This window comes from Octopus sinensis, unplaced genomic scaffold (genome assembly GCF_006345805.1).
Source record: "Octopus sinensis unplaced genomic scaffold, ASM634580v1 Contig06904, whole genome shotgun sequence".
Taxonomy (NCBI): Eukaryota; Metazoa; Mollusca; class Cephalopoda; order Octopoda; family Octopodidae; genus Octopus; species Octopus sinensis.
Genome location: NW_021829654.1, coordinates 16,587 through 33,610, shown reverse-complemented (window position 1 = coordinate 33,610; position 17,024 = coordinate 16,587). Strand labels below are relative to the sequence as shown.

Genomic DNA, 17,024 nt, shown 5'->3' with positions numbered 1-17,024 from the left:
GTTCAATATGGGAATTTCCAAATTCAATATGGGATTTCCAAGTTCAAAGTGGAATTTTCCAAATTCTTTCAAGTCGGTTATTGAATTCATTTATTAATTTAAAATCGCCTTACATTACAAAATGTACGTTAATAAAAAGAAACAATTAGCTGAAAAAAGAAAAAATTTGTTGACCGTTTACGAAAATGATGGGGATTGGAATCAAGTTGCATGTTCTCTCGGAAAAAAAGAACAACTGCATACAGGTGGATAAAAGAAGGCTTTAAGGATGATTTAAGAGGTGAACCTGACTTGTCAAAAACAGAATTTCGGAAACAGAGATTGGAGGATTTAATTAAACAATCTATGGACGAAGTTACTCCAAAGATTTGTACTAAGTTAATAGCCAGAATCTAAGGACTATTGCCTTCTTTATTAAATTACAAGGACGTAACATTTTAATTTTTTCGTTTGATATAAATTAATCATGATTTTTTTCAAATATTTTAAAATTAGCTTGGAAATCCCATATTGAATTTGGAAACTCCCATATTGAACTTGGAAAGGTATAGATAAATTTGAGTCTCCGTATTATTCTGCTTCAGAAATAATTAATAATTTTTTGAATAATCGCGTTGAGGTAGTTTTAAATACAGTCAAAAGTGTTTTTTAAGTCAAATTCACTAGCTTCATACAGTGTCGGAAAATAATTTTTGTCATCTTCCTCTTCAACTTGGTCTTGCAGTTTTACTTTCCTCAAAAAGTTTTGTATAAAGTTTTCGTCGTCAATTTGGACGTCTATGTTGATCGGCACAAACGACTCTCTCCCTCTATCACTGTTTTTGATTAGCTAGTTATAATTGTTGTTTGTGCCTGAGTTGCAACCTATGATGTGAAAATTGTGGATAGCGAGCTTTCTAAAATCTAATCAACCGCACTACAGTAAAAAAGAAAACTTATAAGTAGGGCCAACATTTTTTTAACCTTAAAAATTGAAAAATTTAACCTTAAAAAGTTAACTTTATTACCTATAAACCAAATTTTTAACCTTAAAATTAAAAAAATTTAACTTTATTTATTCTCCTAAATTGCGAAAAGCATCGTTCATTGGAGAACAAAGGAGAGAGATCCGACTAAAAACACTGAAGGAATAGATATCCCGCTCGATGAAGTTCCCTCACATCTGCGAAGTCAACTGGCAAAAGTTCAAGAGGTGGATCCGATCGACATGGTTCCGAAAGAAGTTATATGTGAGGCTCAGAGAAGTCTAAGAGCTAATTTGAGTCATACGGGACCACTGTGCAGAGACATAACGTTGGAAGAAACGTATGCCGCAATTATGAGCTGCAAGAATAATGCACCCGGCCATGACTACATTCCAATTTCTGTATTCAAACATGCTCCAAATATTCTCCTACGATACTTGACCGCACTATACAATGCAAGCTGGAGACTTGGATACGTACCGGACTCTTGGAAAAAGTCAATCGTACGTATGATTCTAAAGCCTGGAAAAATAAAGGACCATGCAGAGAACTATAGGCCGATAAGCCTAATATGCTCCGTCTCTAAAATTATGGAACGGATTGTCTTCACAAGACTTTCGAACTTGGTAGAGGAATCAGGTGCACTTGCAGTAGAGCAGTGGGGATTCCGACGAAAAAGATCCTGTGGTGATTGTTTCGGAGAACTCGAGAAAGTCATCTCGCTTAGTCTTGCTAATAATACAGCGACTATTGCTATCTGCCTCGATGTCTCAAAAGCTTTTGACAGCGTATGGCACCTGGGCCTCTTGGAAAGTGTCGCCAGAGCAAACCCGGGTCTAAAACGGTCAATGGCTGAAGAGCTATTTATCAATGAGAAGGTCATACATACGATGCGGAAACCGTTTGTCGGAATCTGTCGATCTCAAAAGAGGGGTACCTCAAGGCTCGGTCTTGAGCCCCCTGCTTTTTAATATTTACGTTGCTGATATTCCAAAACCGAAAGATCCTACCAGTCGTCTCATGATCTACGCGGACGACATATTAATAACGGATGCTTTGTGGAGAAAAGACATCTCGTGGAGGAATTAAAAGGATACGTGACAAGAGTGGAAGAATGGTGCATATCAAAGGACTGTCGCTTGCAAAAGAAAAGTGCACCGCCACTTGGATTGCAAAACAGGGAGCAAAACGAAAACCGCCGAGAAACCTCTATGAGTTTACAGTAACGGAGAACCTGAAATACCTTGGGGTTGAAGTTGGATCCAAGGGTTCTTACTTCAGATACATCGACTCGAGGAGAAGGAAATGCGCTCAAATTCTCAGGAGCATAATTCACTTCCACCTTTCCCCGGAAACGTTTTTATATGTTTATAAAACGTGCGTCGAACCATTGCTTACCTACGGTTCGAGGGATGGTATCCTACTGCTGAAAGGGATGGCATTATCGCTAAGCTCGAAAAGACGAGGCGATATGCCATCAAATTGGCAAATGGACTCCAGTTGGACCAACCCATCCCTCAAGTGATGGAAGACGCGACGGAAACGGTGGAAGTGTTCTTGAGAGAGCCTTTTCTTCTCGAATTAATTTTAAAAAAAAAAAAAAAAAGAGGGAAACAACGAAGAAGAGGCATACGTTGTCTCATTAACTTTCTCCCTCTTTTTTCGGCTTTTCCGTTAATAAAAATTCATTCATTCATTCATTCATCGTTCGATAGATGCCGAGGATGGTTGACAGTTTTGAAGCAACGAATAATCTTCCGGAGAGATATTTTTATTATCCATATTAATAATTTTAGTCATATCGCTCTCTAAAATTCTCTTCTCTAAATATTTTTTGATCCCTGCTTCATCCTTCCCGAAGTCAAGTGTACTTAACGTCGAATATGCAAATTCTATTGTACATTCGCTACTTTCAAGTTGTAATATTTTCTCTATGAGATTAATTACTATATGAAAAACCTGGAATATGTGAATAGTTATGCGAAATTGCACATAAGCTTTTTACTAGTTTTTCACTTTTCAATGCATTTTTGGTGGCAGTCACTAGTATTCCTTCGTCCTCAAATCAAAAATGTTAATCACTGAGATTAAATTTCTTGAATAAAAAGATGCAGCCTTTAACCAGGTGCCCCATCTCGTCAACAAAATTTCGGAGGAATTCCAATTTCGTAAAACAACAATTTTCGCTTGTGGTTCTTCCTGACTGAAGCTTGCACGCTAGATATCACATCATCAACTTCTGGATAAGATTTTCTGACCTCCATTGAACAATTATGCAGAATATGGGTGACGCAATTAACATGAAAAAGATTGGGATATAAATTTTTTAAAATTTTCCCGGCTAAATCATCAATTAATTAAAACAATACCGGATGTCATATACCGTGCAGCATCGGAAATGAGAAGCATAAAATTATCCCGTTCAACCATAAGGTTTCGAATGGCATCATCAACGATCTGTGCTATGATATTTTTTGTTGGCACCCCTACTTATAAGATAAGAGAAACTAATAAACGTCATAAGTCGGAATTAATGAGAATAATTCACTTTCTTGTTCTCACTCTTGCTCTTGAAAAATTGTGTGGCTGGCACAAGCAAAATCTTAGGCACGTACGTGCTTATGGCAAAGCAGATGTGTATTTAATAATAATTGTGATTTGATGTTAAAAATAATAAAATTTATTGGATAAAATGTTGCTGGCTTTATTTGATTAATTGATCTCCAAAAAATGAACTAACTCAATCACAATTTTATACAGTTAGAAAATTCTTTTAGATTGTTTCTATTTTTTAATATACCTTAAAAAACTTTATATACCAGCCTTTATTTTTATATTCTTCCATTTTAGGTAAATAATACAAACGTCATTTAGTATTTGTGGTCCAAACCACATATTTCTAGAATATATAAAATATATAAATATATTTAATTTATAAATCCTACATGAGTACGTTTCTCGAAGCTACGGATGCACGATTCGAACTTTTCGAAAATTAAATTTACTCATTTTAAAATATTTTTAATGTAAAGCTACTATATCGATTATCCTAATAAAAAAAGACTGACGTTGATAAAAGGATAGTCAGGAGCCTAAGGGTCAACTCAACGACTCGATGATGCGTATTTAATACCAGCTTCCGCGGAGTGATCGAAATTTGCTGGAAAAGCCAGCTTGTCTTCCTCTGGTCGTCAGTTTTTGTAGTTGGAAACAAAGTGTTGGAAACAAAGTTCAGGCCGTTTTAAGAAAAATAAAAACTGACGAGGATTTAATTAATAATATATTTCCATCCGTGTCTAAAACTTTTTTTTCAAGTTCAACAAGATTCTCAATAATTTTTCGCTAGAAATCATTTGACTCAAAAAATGATTTAATCAAGCTCTCAATTCTGCATCACTATTTAACAAAACTTTTTACATAGCATTTGAAAGCATTTTTCAGACGTGTGTTTGAATAGCTTCTTTGTTTATTTTTGCAATATGGAATCAAACATTTTTATGTTTCAAACAAACATTTTGATGTTTATTAGATGTTTTTATCTGAATAACCATTTTGAGTTTCTTCATCTCTTAGGCATAGAGTTTCGCATTGACAGTTTGAGTTATTTCCAGCAATTCTTGATTAATGATCTCTTCTCAGTTTAAGCATACACACAACGTCGTTTTACGTGGATTAAAATATTGTTTCACGTATGGGGTGCTTTTTTAAGACTAAGTATTCTTTGCGCCATTTTATATTGAAATGCAGACACCATTTTTCATTTCAAGTAACTGTTGCATTATAAAATTGTTCGTTGTATACATGAGTTAAGCTTTACGAGCAAGCAAACCATTGGAAATTGTGGGTCGTTGTGAAGGAGATCAGAATCATGATTTCAAAACGCACACTGGAGGAGACGCCATGGCTGCTCCAGATAATTTTATTAGCAATCCTAAGAGAAAACTGTTTGGCTACTAGCGGCACGACCGATTTTCCCTTCCTAGAATGAATCAAAAAATATTAAGTGATAACTTAAAACCATATAAAATAGAATTGTTTTTATTGCCAAAAAACCAAACCCAAAGAAAAATCGTTAACAGTAAGATAAAAAAAGAGACACCGAAGTGCCTCTTTCATTGCTAATCCCAATTATCGTAATCAAACACAAGTTTTCTTTTGGACCATATTGATCGTGGGCACAGAGAATTTTTGCAAGCTTTTAACCTTCTGTCAAATTGTACTCCGTAAGCCAATTTCAATGCAAAACGTTTTGTCTTTTCCAGCTCTTCGATAAGATATTCACTCTAAACCAAATAGTTTCATGCATGTCAAAATTTAAAACATTATTTTATAAATAAGTAAAATGTTTTTTTATTTCTAAATTATCGTTCTGAATAAAAGTTAGGTTATGTTATTTAATTAAGTCGTGTTCGAGACGGAACACGATTGCATTGACCAGTCTACATTTGGTCCTTAAGCAAATATCTCTGCTTTTGTATATACTGTCTATTTTCAGGAAAGCACTCCGTCACATGCCAAATTAGACATGATCAATGATCATTTCGGCATAAATATCGAATAAGATGGGAGATAATACGAAAAATTGTCTGACCCTCTAACAATTTTGAATCAGTCGGTATCTCCATACACTTTGCTAACAATAGCTTTTTGGTTTTTATAAAGAGATTTGATAAACAATGTCAGATGGGAATTGAATTTAAATTCTTTTAAACCGGACCACAGCTTGTCGTGTATAACGGAATCAAAAGTTTTCTGATAGTCAATGAAGCAAATGTATACACTCTTATTGTATTCATTGGCTTTCTCTGTAATCCATCGGACATTTGTTATATGGTCACGTGTACTCATCCCTCCTGGAATTCTGCTTGGACATCCGGTAAAATCATTGGATTAATGGATTTGAACGGAAGAATTCCTGAGGTATGAGGTCAACAAAATTGGCCAGGAGAGTGGAAAGATCCATATCTATTCCAATACTAAAAGAAAACGGTAGCAAAGACTGCTTAATCTATCGTTAAATAGCCTTAATTCCTCAAGTCGGCAAAATCACTTAATTTTAAGTGCCCGAATAAAAACGTTAGCATAAATTTCTGTTAACAACTGGACGTTTTATAAAGTCAATTCCCGAACTTTTAATGTCATACATTCTTTTTTGTTTTTATAATAAAAATATTTATCTTCACAGGTTATTGTCAAAAATGTAAATATTATCTTTAGAATGAAATTTTTCAAGACACCAATTTTTTAATAAGAATTTCTAGTCAACTTTATTCAATCAAATTGTGAAAAGCTAATCAATTAAATGATAATTTTACAGGCATTATTTAGAGTATAAATTTCGAAATTCTTTGATTATTTCGAAATTCAGGTGAAGACACCTTTTGATGTAACCTGAATTTAACATTCTATTACATTTTGATGCAAGATGATCCACTGTTATCGTCAAAGATCTACAATGTAGACCTTTGTCATTAGAATCTCTGAAAATGATGTTTCCGTCTTGAAGAAAGAGAATATCGCCTGCGATTTAGGAGATATATCCTTTGAATATCAAAAATATTATTTTTTAGCGACTCATAAGCTTAGAAAACAACCTTTTCTTTTTAATACTACTCAACAATGACTTTATTTGCAAGTCACAGTAGTGATCTGGCAATCTCTTTGAGTGTGGTTGTTCTATATTTATAATGCAGGGATTCTATAATTGTGGCCATGTGGGCTTTTCTTTTTTTTCTGTCTACAAAATTTCTGCTTTTTTCAATGAAATTAACCTTCGCTTTTCAAAATTGGACTTCAAAGCTAACTCGTTAAATAGAAAACTTTCTTTACATCGATCTACGCTCACAATAATGTGTTTCTATGTAATTCACATATTTGTGATAAATTTATTTATATAAGCACGGCTGCATGTAATTAGTCTAAGGTCCTTCGGGTCAACAGAGATTGCTTTCTTTAGGGTTAAAAATTTAATTCCCGTGTAAAACTATCCTTGTGGTTGACTGACATCATTAATAATATTTCTGATCTTTTAGAAAAGAAATTTGCGAAAGTGTTTAGCTTTTTGATAAAGAAATTATACACAGCATCACAATCAAGAGCCTTTCAATTAGGAAAGCAGAACTGTTGCGGCATATCACTCTTCTATTTTTAGGCTTGAATGGTGTTTTTAGCAATGAAATAGATCAAAATTGTACTATTTTGAAATTTGTGATTAAAAGCTGTTATAAGTGTAAATTTGACTTTGTTTTTATCACAAAAACATTATTTTTAAAATTAATTGATAACATGATTTTAGGAAAACACCAAAAGTATAATAAATTGTTCCAATTATTTTTCTAGGTAAAATCCAATTGCGCTAGTTGTTCGTTAAAAAGATTAATTAACGCGAATAATAAATTGAATGCACGGAAGCTGCAATTTATTTGAAAGCGTAGAAAAGCTTATTATATGTTCTATCTGCAATAATATTATGGAAAATCCATATACTGCTTCAGACTGCAACCATTCATGTAAGTAGTGAACTTTTTCTTTACCAACTACTTAAATTAATTATAATAGTACATCTAAATTAGTGATTGTTATACTCCTGGATAATGTTTTAGACACATTAATTTATGAAGCAGGTAGTTTAACAGTCGGTTATCCTAACCGCAATGATTAATATTTATTGATGTTTTTTGAACTGACATTATTATTCGATAACTCATTTTTAGCTACTTAGGAAAAATAAAATTATCATTTTTAATCTCATTTCTTACTTTTAGTTTGTGAAAACTGTATTTGGGAACATTTTCAAAAGTCTAGGAATTGTCCGATATGTGGTGTTCTAATTGAAAACTCATGCCCCGAAAATATGATTAAGTCAGTGGTGAAATTAACATTAATAGAGAAGATTCGAAAATTCAGACAATTATTCAAATTATTCAAGCAGGTATTATTTTTAAAAAACTGTATTAGATTATGATGGAAAACTTTTTACGCCAAAAAGTTTATTTATGATTTTATTTCTTAGTGCGAAGGCACAAAAACGAAAGTAATCGAACTTACTTTGAGTCAATAGAAAAGATTCCACAAACGATAATAGTAAATTACATCTTAAAAAAGTAATATATAAGAAAGGTTTATTTCTGTTAGCTTACCGGCCACCGCAGTGCCTGATTTGCCCTTGAAAGTTCATAAATCTGTAATTTATTTGTAGTCTATCAATAATTATCTTGAATGTAATTCTAATATGTTAATCGGTGCGATTAAGAAACATGTCCGTTTAAAATATTTTGTTACAAATTGTTCTAAAGTGAGTCATAAATGAAAATCAATATTTACAGGTGAGAATCACTTTTTATGACAATAAATTAAAAACAACTGCAAGACTAATTGATGTCATCAAGTCCGTTGGATTAGAAAAAGTTGTATTATTAAAAATAATTGATTGTATTTAAGGGATCGATACTTTGTCTTGGTGTGGAAATTTATGTTAATAATAAAGAAACAATATATCCTTCTGCAAACATAAAATTTCCAAATCTCGCAGAACTTAGAGAAAAAGTATCTAAAAAGATCAATCAATCTGCACTAAATTCTATTTATTCTAAAAATTTAAATAATGATACAACATTTAAAGATTATGAGATAGCGGAAGACAATCCATGTGTTAAAAGAAAAATATCGAGCTCTGACAATCACTGGGAAACATTCTCTAAACTTACAAGTGGTCCGCTTTCGAGTATTTTTTCTTGTCAAAACCATAGTCAGGTTTACTAATCAATAATTAATTTTGTCTAGCCGAAAAAAACCGCAAATTGCGAAAGAATGAGTATTTCAGATTCCTATGAACCTGATTCAAATGAACGAAATAATATTTGTTCTACCTTCGTTGTTCCTCAAATAATAAGTAATAAAGAATTTATTCTCAACGAAACGAAGGAAAATATTAAAACCAAGCCAAAAATTGAATTTGGTATTGAATCCATAATCGCAGATGAATATTCCTCTAATCTGATTTAGTTTTGGATAAAACTGCTTAATTATTTATATTTTTAATTTTTGAGGCCAATTATTAATTTATTTTTAACTATTTTTTTCGAATTCATAAATTATGTAAATACCTCATTTTTTGAATCGATATTAAGGGAAATTTCGGCGGTTTCATCCTATTTATTTTTTAAAGATTTTAGATAAGATTAAAGCACTAACTTTTATAATATTCATTGTTTAAAAGAAATCTTATTAACCACTAATTTTTAAAGAGTAAAAAGCATTGTGATTTATCAAAAATTATTTCAAATCTTAATGATAATTTGTAATTCTGTATTTGTTTAAAGATTGTAACTGTACGTCTCATGGTAGTATTATGATATTTTTGTGGAAAACTGAGATCAATATGATAAGCGAGGAGTTTTCAATTACAGTCAAACCTCCTCTCGGGACCGACAGAATTGTCCGGTATAGAAGGGAGGTCGATATATTCAACAAGTAATTAAAATTACTTATAACGAAAAAGTAAAATTAATAGAGATATGTCAGTAAGGATTGCCTCGTATTTAGCATCGATCCAGGAATCGCTTTATTGTTCAGATAGATCAGTTGGTTGTCGAGAGTAAGTAATGCAAATTTTTGAGTAAAGGAAAAATGGCACATTTTTTCTAGTTTTTGTTGAACATTTTTCCGTGCTAATTTCTCTGTATGTTTTGGCTCTGTTTGCTTATCAGAATTTAAGTCACTTTGATTATCTTCAGAAGCTGATACTGTTTGGCAATGCGTAATTATGGATGATTTCCAATCTTTGGGATTTTCAGTGGGTAAGTTCAAAGTCTAAGTTGACAAATTTTTCTTCTGTTGTCGACTAGTTTATACGTGAGGGGTATGGACAGTAAATTGTTCTAGGACTGTCGTTTATATCATATATTTTGATCGGAATACCAAACTTCTTAAAGCAAAGAGAGATTCTGTTTGATTTCACGTCCACTCATGCAGTGTTAATCATTCGGATAGCATCCAAAGAAGAAATTTTTTTATAATTGATATTGACAAAAGTTTTTGAAACATGCTATCTGAAAGCATTCCCCAGTGTTTTTATTCAAATTTTCGGTTGGCAAAACCTTTTTAACATAATTTGCGTTGTGATTGTATAATTCCAGATAAATATCAGTCTTTTTAAGTTTGTTTGATACAATGGTGAATCCAATTTCATACTTCTTCCAAAAAATTTTTATGTCGGCTTAGGTGTCTGGTTAGATTCATTTATTATTTGAATTTTTTAGTTATTCGCAATTCAGGATTAAAGACGATTAATAGGATTTGATCAAAGATTGATGTAGAATTATAAAAGAAAAATGAAGTTGGAACCACAAAATACGGCCGTTATTCGAAGTAGAGGAGATCCAGTATATCGAAGATGAAATAGCAGTTATGGTCTATAGAATCAATCGGGGATAGAACATTGGTTTGGTTTTAAGGAAATTCCAATATGCCAAGGAATCGGTTTAGAGAGGTTTGACTAAATAATGATAAGAACATTTACGATTTTAAAATCTTAATATATTCCGGAATAATTACAGTTTACAGTTTATTTATTTCCAAATTACTATTTTTTTCAATCACAAATCATTATTTTTCAATTATTTTAAAGACAATATCTAAGCCAATTTGTCATGTTCAACATATTTTACTAAGATTTTTTCGTAACTCTTTTTTAATCAAAATAGCTTAACTTGTAGCGATTTTTTGGATTGTGGATTTCTATTTTAACAGCCGACTCGTAAATGTTTCGTACATTATCTTAACGCTGTTTCTGTTTTCATGCAATACCTGTCATATAGAACTTCAAATAAACTTATATTTCTTAGTAATTAAATTCCTCATTAGAAGTGAAAAATCGCTTTAGACTTCTGTAAATAACGACAAAACTTAAACCCTAGTCCTAGCTTTTGACTATTTAACCAACATTGAACAAAAGATTGTATTTTTTACTACATATAACAAGTTAATTTATTATATGAAAATTATAGTAGCTTGATTGTTCTCATCTGGAAATCGAAAATTCGAATTTATCCGGGAGATGATTTTAGCTTTTTTGAGGCTAAAGGATAAAATCACTGTATTCTAACTCTGTGAACTCCTTAAATTTCTCTTTATTTAGAATACTTTTATTAAATTTTCTGAATTCTAAAAATATTAAAATAAAAATACCAAAACCTTGTTTATTAAGTTTTTTCATAAAAAAAGAAATTACTATCACTAGTCCAAAAACTAGTAAAAAAGATATAACAATTCCTATTTTAAGTGTTTTGACTGAGTTTTTCAGGGATGATCCACTGTTAGAATTATTATCTAATATGTTGAAAACTAAAAAATTGCCTTTTGGGAGGATTAAAAAACTCAAACTAGTAATATGTGCTCCGTATTTATTCCTTGTTATAGAAGTTAATTTATATGGGCCGTTTACAATACTGAACCGAATTTGAACTGTTTCGTTGTATTTATTTGGAAGAATGGATTCTAAATCATTTGAAAAATAATTTTGAGACTGTTGTTGTTTTTTAGTTCGGTCATAGATTCTCCAAGAAACCAAAAAAATGTCATTTTGTCATCTCCGGCAATTTTATGAAAACTGAAGCTGACCACATCTCCATCTGTTACTTTTTTTAAAAAAGGAACAATCTTTCCATTCGGAACTAGCATGATTATATAAATTATTTTTAAACTACCATTATCTACTATTCTAAATTTACGCAGTACACTGGTTCCAATTAAATTTATTCCATAGCAAAAATATAAATTATCGTGGGACATAGAAGATGATCTTATGTTATTATTATTAATGTCATGATATATAACTTTCGGAATCGGACTATTTTGTTAATCTTAAATAAAATTTTACTTTCCATAAAAAGCACAAACGGAATTATTGATTAATGAATTTGAATTTACAACGTAGTAATCGTAAGGAGGATAAATAATCTTTGGAGGGAAAAAAAGCAATGTAACTAAAAAAAGATTACATTCCAAATTAGTTGCCTTTTTTCTTCACATAAAGTGCAAAAAATTCAGTTTCAAAAGTTACACCTGTTATTGTATCGTTAATTGATGCCAAGCAACGATAAAAACCAGTATCGTCTGATATCAAAAATGCAAATATTAACTTTCCTAAGTTTATTATTGCTAGCAACAATTTTCTAACCATCCACATAAACTTTTCGTGTGGTATCCAAACCCTTATCCATTTTTTCAACTTTATATTTGGCAAATGTAGGAATATTTTTAAAAAAACTTTGATTACATTGAATTGTATACGATTCTCCTTCGTTTTTATGTATAATTTTATTATTCAGAATTTTATTATTCATTTCTAGTATATTTTTGATTAATAATCAATATTAAAATTAAATAATTAATCAAATCAGGATTTTCATTATATGTTTTTATAAATGAATAACCTGGGTGAAATACATTAACTGAAGGTATTGTTGTTGTACCACATTTATTTCTAACATAGCATTTGTAGTTCCCGGCTAAATTATAATTTTTATTTTTAAAGATTAATGTTTGTTTTGAATTTTCGAACTGAATTGAATCCAATATTTTTAAAGAGCTCTCTATTGGAATTCCATCTTTTGTCCAAATTATACTAAATATTTGTCATTAACTAGAAATGTCAACCTTTTTTCATCTTTATAACAATTCTTACATTTACAGCAAATTTTGGCTTCTTTTCTAAGCAAAACAGGACCGAGTGTGAAATTATTGATACTAGGTAACTGACATTCTAAAAAAATAAAGAGGTATGTTAAAATCAAAAATCATATTTATATACCTTGAGAAGATTTAAAAATAATTTGAGAAATGGTTATAATTTTTAAAATGAGGTATTTCATTTTTTCCTATAAAATGCATATTAGAAATAAAAGATTAAAGTATTATAGAAATGAAAGTTGCATACTATACTAACTTTTTTAGTTAACAATTAATCAGACGAGTTAATTGATCAAGTACTAAATATTTTCGTTAAAATCAAATTTATATTAAATTATTGTATTTATTCATTCAACCATGATCAATCAGTTACCGAGTCATTCAATAAAGTATTTTGATTTATAATTATTGTTATCTATTTAAAACATTTTTTGATATATTTTTAAATATCTGAAAAATATGTTTAAAATTCTTTTGTCGACGTTGTTTATGAAATTACTAAAGTTCATGTTAAGTGTTTAAAGTTAAAACCATTTGTTCTAAATTTTATTGTTTTAGATATCGTTTGCTGGTTATTAATTTCTATCAATTAAAAAAAATTTCGATTGTCAGCATGTAATCTTTATAAAATGTCATATTGAAAAAAATCAATTTATTTTTTAAAATCAAAGATGTAGTTTACTAATAATTTTTAGGGATTAACGCATATTATATAGTCTCAGTCAATAGAATAAAAACAGCTCTAGAATAAATTATTTTAAAGCTCTGCGGAAAAATTAATTCTTACTTGAAAGCTTATATTAAAAATTAATGGACAGTAAAAATTCGAACTGTGAAAAATATTTCAAGCCCTAACATGTTTCACTATTCTTATCTCGAAGTCGGCAAAAAATTGTTAAAAATTATATCAATTAAATGCTTTAAAAAACTAACTTTAGTTAAATTAAAAATATTAATATATTATCTGTATGAACCCAGGAGCTTGGGAAAACTACCAAATTTTTCAAGGACTGCACCATCCCGACCGAAGGTTCCAAGCATATTACATGCACCCCGGATTGACGAGTGACGCCGTCAACAGTGATACACCACTGCGGAACCGGATGTCTATCCCAGCCACAGCTAAAAAGAAAAACAGATGGAGCAGAGACAGATACACCTCGTTTGGATTAGCTAGTTTCTTAATAACATGTTCTCTCTCTGTCTTGATCTTATGTGGCCGCACGTGTGGAAATATAACTACTATGTTTCTACGGTAGTTGCCTATAATAATAATCTGTATGAAATAAATTAATTGACGAATAATTCACGACCTTGGGATATCAAAGTGCAGAGAACCTCACCTAAGACTAAATATCAAAAAAACTAGATCAAAGAGAATTAAATAGCTAACCGTCAGATTCATCTAAAGTACAGTTGAATTCGTATAAGCTTAAAGGAACTTATTTTCTCTCGCTGCTGGTGCATGAATTCTAGTTAGTTTGTAAAAAGATTGTACGAACTCATGGTCCCAACTTTAAAATGATATAGAAAACGATCTATGTATTTGATAACTATCTCCGCGCTAATGATTTTTCTAGTAGTATGATCGCAGATCAAACAACAGGGGTTTCTCCAGATAAAAAGGTTTTTTGATATTAACAAAAAAATTAACGTTTTGTTAAATTAAAGCAAAATTTCATTTAAAGAATTTAATCTCGAGTTTTTACTTGTTGGTAAATTTTCTGTTATTTCCTTTAAGAATTTTAACTTTTGAATTAATCGATCCATTGTTAACCTTTTGAAGTTAATCGATTCATATTAATTGACCCAATTAAACAATCTATATTTTGTCACATTGACCTGCTTGGAATAAAAGAGTTTCACTGGATTGACAGTGGTTTTTTTCGTTCGTAATGATTTGTCATAGTCGGTTAAATGGATACTTGGCTTAAAAATATTAAAAAATTAACAATTAGTTAAATATTTTAGAGAAATACTATACTTTTTAATTTATAAAAAAGAGTTAGCATTGTAAAACTCAGCAAAGAAATTCTTGAAAAATCTAAAGGATCACAGAAAACCAAGCAGAAAACACATTAGACGACAATCCCAACAGAAAACAATAATTTAGGTTAAAGCAGATCGCGAAAAACATATGCTTTGAAAATGAAAATGTATTTTTTTATTAAAAATAGAAATGATTATTAATATAAAAATTTTTTAATTGTTAATTCCTTTTCAATATGTACAGTGGTCGTCAAAAAAAATTGCTCACCAATGTTTATGTCTTTATATAGCATTATTCTGATTTATTTTTTTTGTAAACATCTTTAAGTAGTATTTTATTATTATACCTTAATTTTTATAATAAAATTTTTCTTTTTTATTTACAAACTTAAACAAAAACAAAAAATTGCAAGACAAAAAACATTAGCACAAATTTGGAAATCTCATTATCAGTAATTAATATGTCCTCCCCTTGCTAAATATAAAGAATAACTCCTTTTTCTCATTGAATTTACTAAGTTTTGTAAAAAAATTTTAGGAATTGACTGCCAAATTTTCATAATATTTGTCTTTAGATCCTCTTTACTTTTCGGGGGATTTTTAGCTAATTCTCTTTTCATAAAGCACCATACATGCTCTATTGGATTAAGATCCGGTGATTGCAATGGCCAATCAAGAATAATATATTTTTTGGTTTCGAAATATGCCTTAATCATACGAGATGTATGGCATGGAGCATTATCCTGTTGAAAAATAAACGAGGATAAGCCCATTTTTTCAGCTGATTGGTCCAGATTATTAGACAGTAAATTTATATAATATCCAGAGTTCATAGTTTCTTCGATAAAAACCAAATTGCCTACACCACTATACGATATACAGCCCCAAATCAAAACTCTCCCTACTCCGAACTTAACAGTCGGCAGCAAATGTGCATTTTTAACTCCGTTTTATTTTTTCTGTAAACAACCTGATGTTTTCTGTTGTTAAAAACATCGAACATTGACTCATCTAGAATATCACCGATTTCCATGTACTATCAGATATCGATAAAAATCGTAGTGACGCAGACCATCTCGAAATAATATTTTTTGAGAAAGCAATGGCTTTCAAATTAACAAAATCAAAATCTGCGGTATAAATAGCCAATCTATTCTAAAATGTTTTTTTATTACATCGGACCGCTAATCATCCTCTAACCAGAAAATGGGAATGAATTCTGCAATCCATTAATTGACGAAGTGTTTGAAAAATATTCAATCAAGAATGTGCGTGGTATGGCACGAGCGCCCTGGATACAAGGTCAGGTAAGAGGTTGCCTGATGGTTTTAATTTTGTAATGCTCAATCATAGCATAAAACGGTGAAATGATAGAAAGAAGAAGATGGAAATATGATAAAGATTCTATAAAAGTCAGAGCTAAAGTATTATTTTTTAATAAATTTCAAGACAAGACAATGATGCCAATATTTGAAGGTTCTTACTATATGATATGATTTGGATTTAATTAAACACTCTAAATAATTGGGGGAAAAACCAATCAATTTCTTTTTTTGAGGGTATCAATTTTATAAATTCAGATATTTTATGTCATAAATTATAGAGAAAACAACTTTTTATTTATACCTTTGTATTTTCCACTTTAATTAAAAAAATTTTCAAATTTAAAACCTCAATTTCACATTCTGATGCTTTTCGTAGTAGTTATTTCCAGAAAGTAATTTTTCCACCTTCAAATCTCAGGTTCCCATGTACGATTTTATTCGATAGTTATTTATAGTGAGAAACCAAATATACGCATCTGTACAAAAAAATATTTGCAAAAAATATTTTGAAATTTCTTAGTTGTTTTTTTTGATATTTAGTTTCCAGATTTAATAATATAATATTTTGGAATCAACCAAAATTGAGATTTAATTTTATATCCAATTATTTGATTAAATTATTGAATCCTTATGATATAAATTAAGCTAACCTGAGTTTAAATAAAATTGTTTATAGTTATCTAAACAAATTTGTTTTTATTATAAAGCTTAAAAATAATCTAATAATTTTTTTGGTGAATAATAAGTTAAAAACTACAAAATTTTCAATATTTTAACTGTTTTAAAAGTGTTTAGTACTATTTAATTTAAGCTGTATTTGTATGGCTATCATTTAGAAAAAATAAGTTATCAGCGCAAAACGTTAACCTAATTAAAAAATTTAAAAATGAAAATATAAGTTAACTGTTATATGAAATCTGTAAAATTCTTATTTAACAATCATAAAAGTATTAGCAAGGTAGAATTATCTTTGTTGTTTTTTAAATGGAATATATAAAATAAAATTATATATAAAATTATTTGTATAATAAAATATCGTATCACTAGTAGCAAT

General features: G+C 30.2%; 1 protein-coding gene across 1 annotated transcript; it reads left to right on the top strand.

Moving 5' to 3' along the window:
* The first annotated feature begins 8,169 nt into the window (after nucleotides 1-8,169).
* LOC115227689 lies at nucleotides 8,170-8,979 on the top strand. The gene is made up of 4 exons (XM_029798441.1): nucleotides 8,170-8,259; nucleotides 8,291-8,371; nucleotides 8,406-8,717; nucleotides 8,748-8,979. Exons 1-4 carry the CDS (start codon nucleotides 8,197-8,199, stop codon nucleotides 8,967-8,969), a joined length of 678 nt encoding a protein of 225 aa, XP_029654301.1. The 5' UTR covers nucleotides 8,170-8,196; the 3' UTR covers nucleotides 8,970-8,979.
* The last annotated feature ends 8,045 nt before the right edge of the window (nucleotides 8,980-17,024 follow it).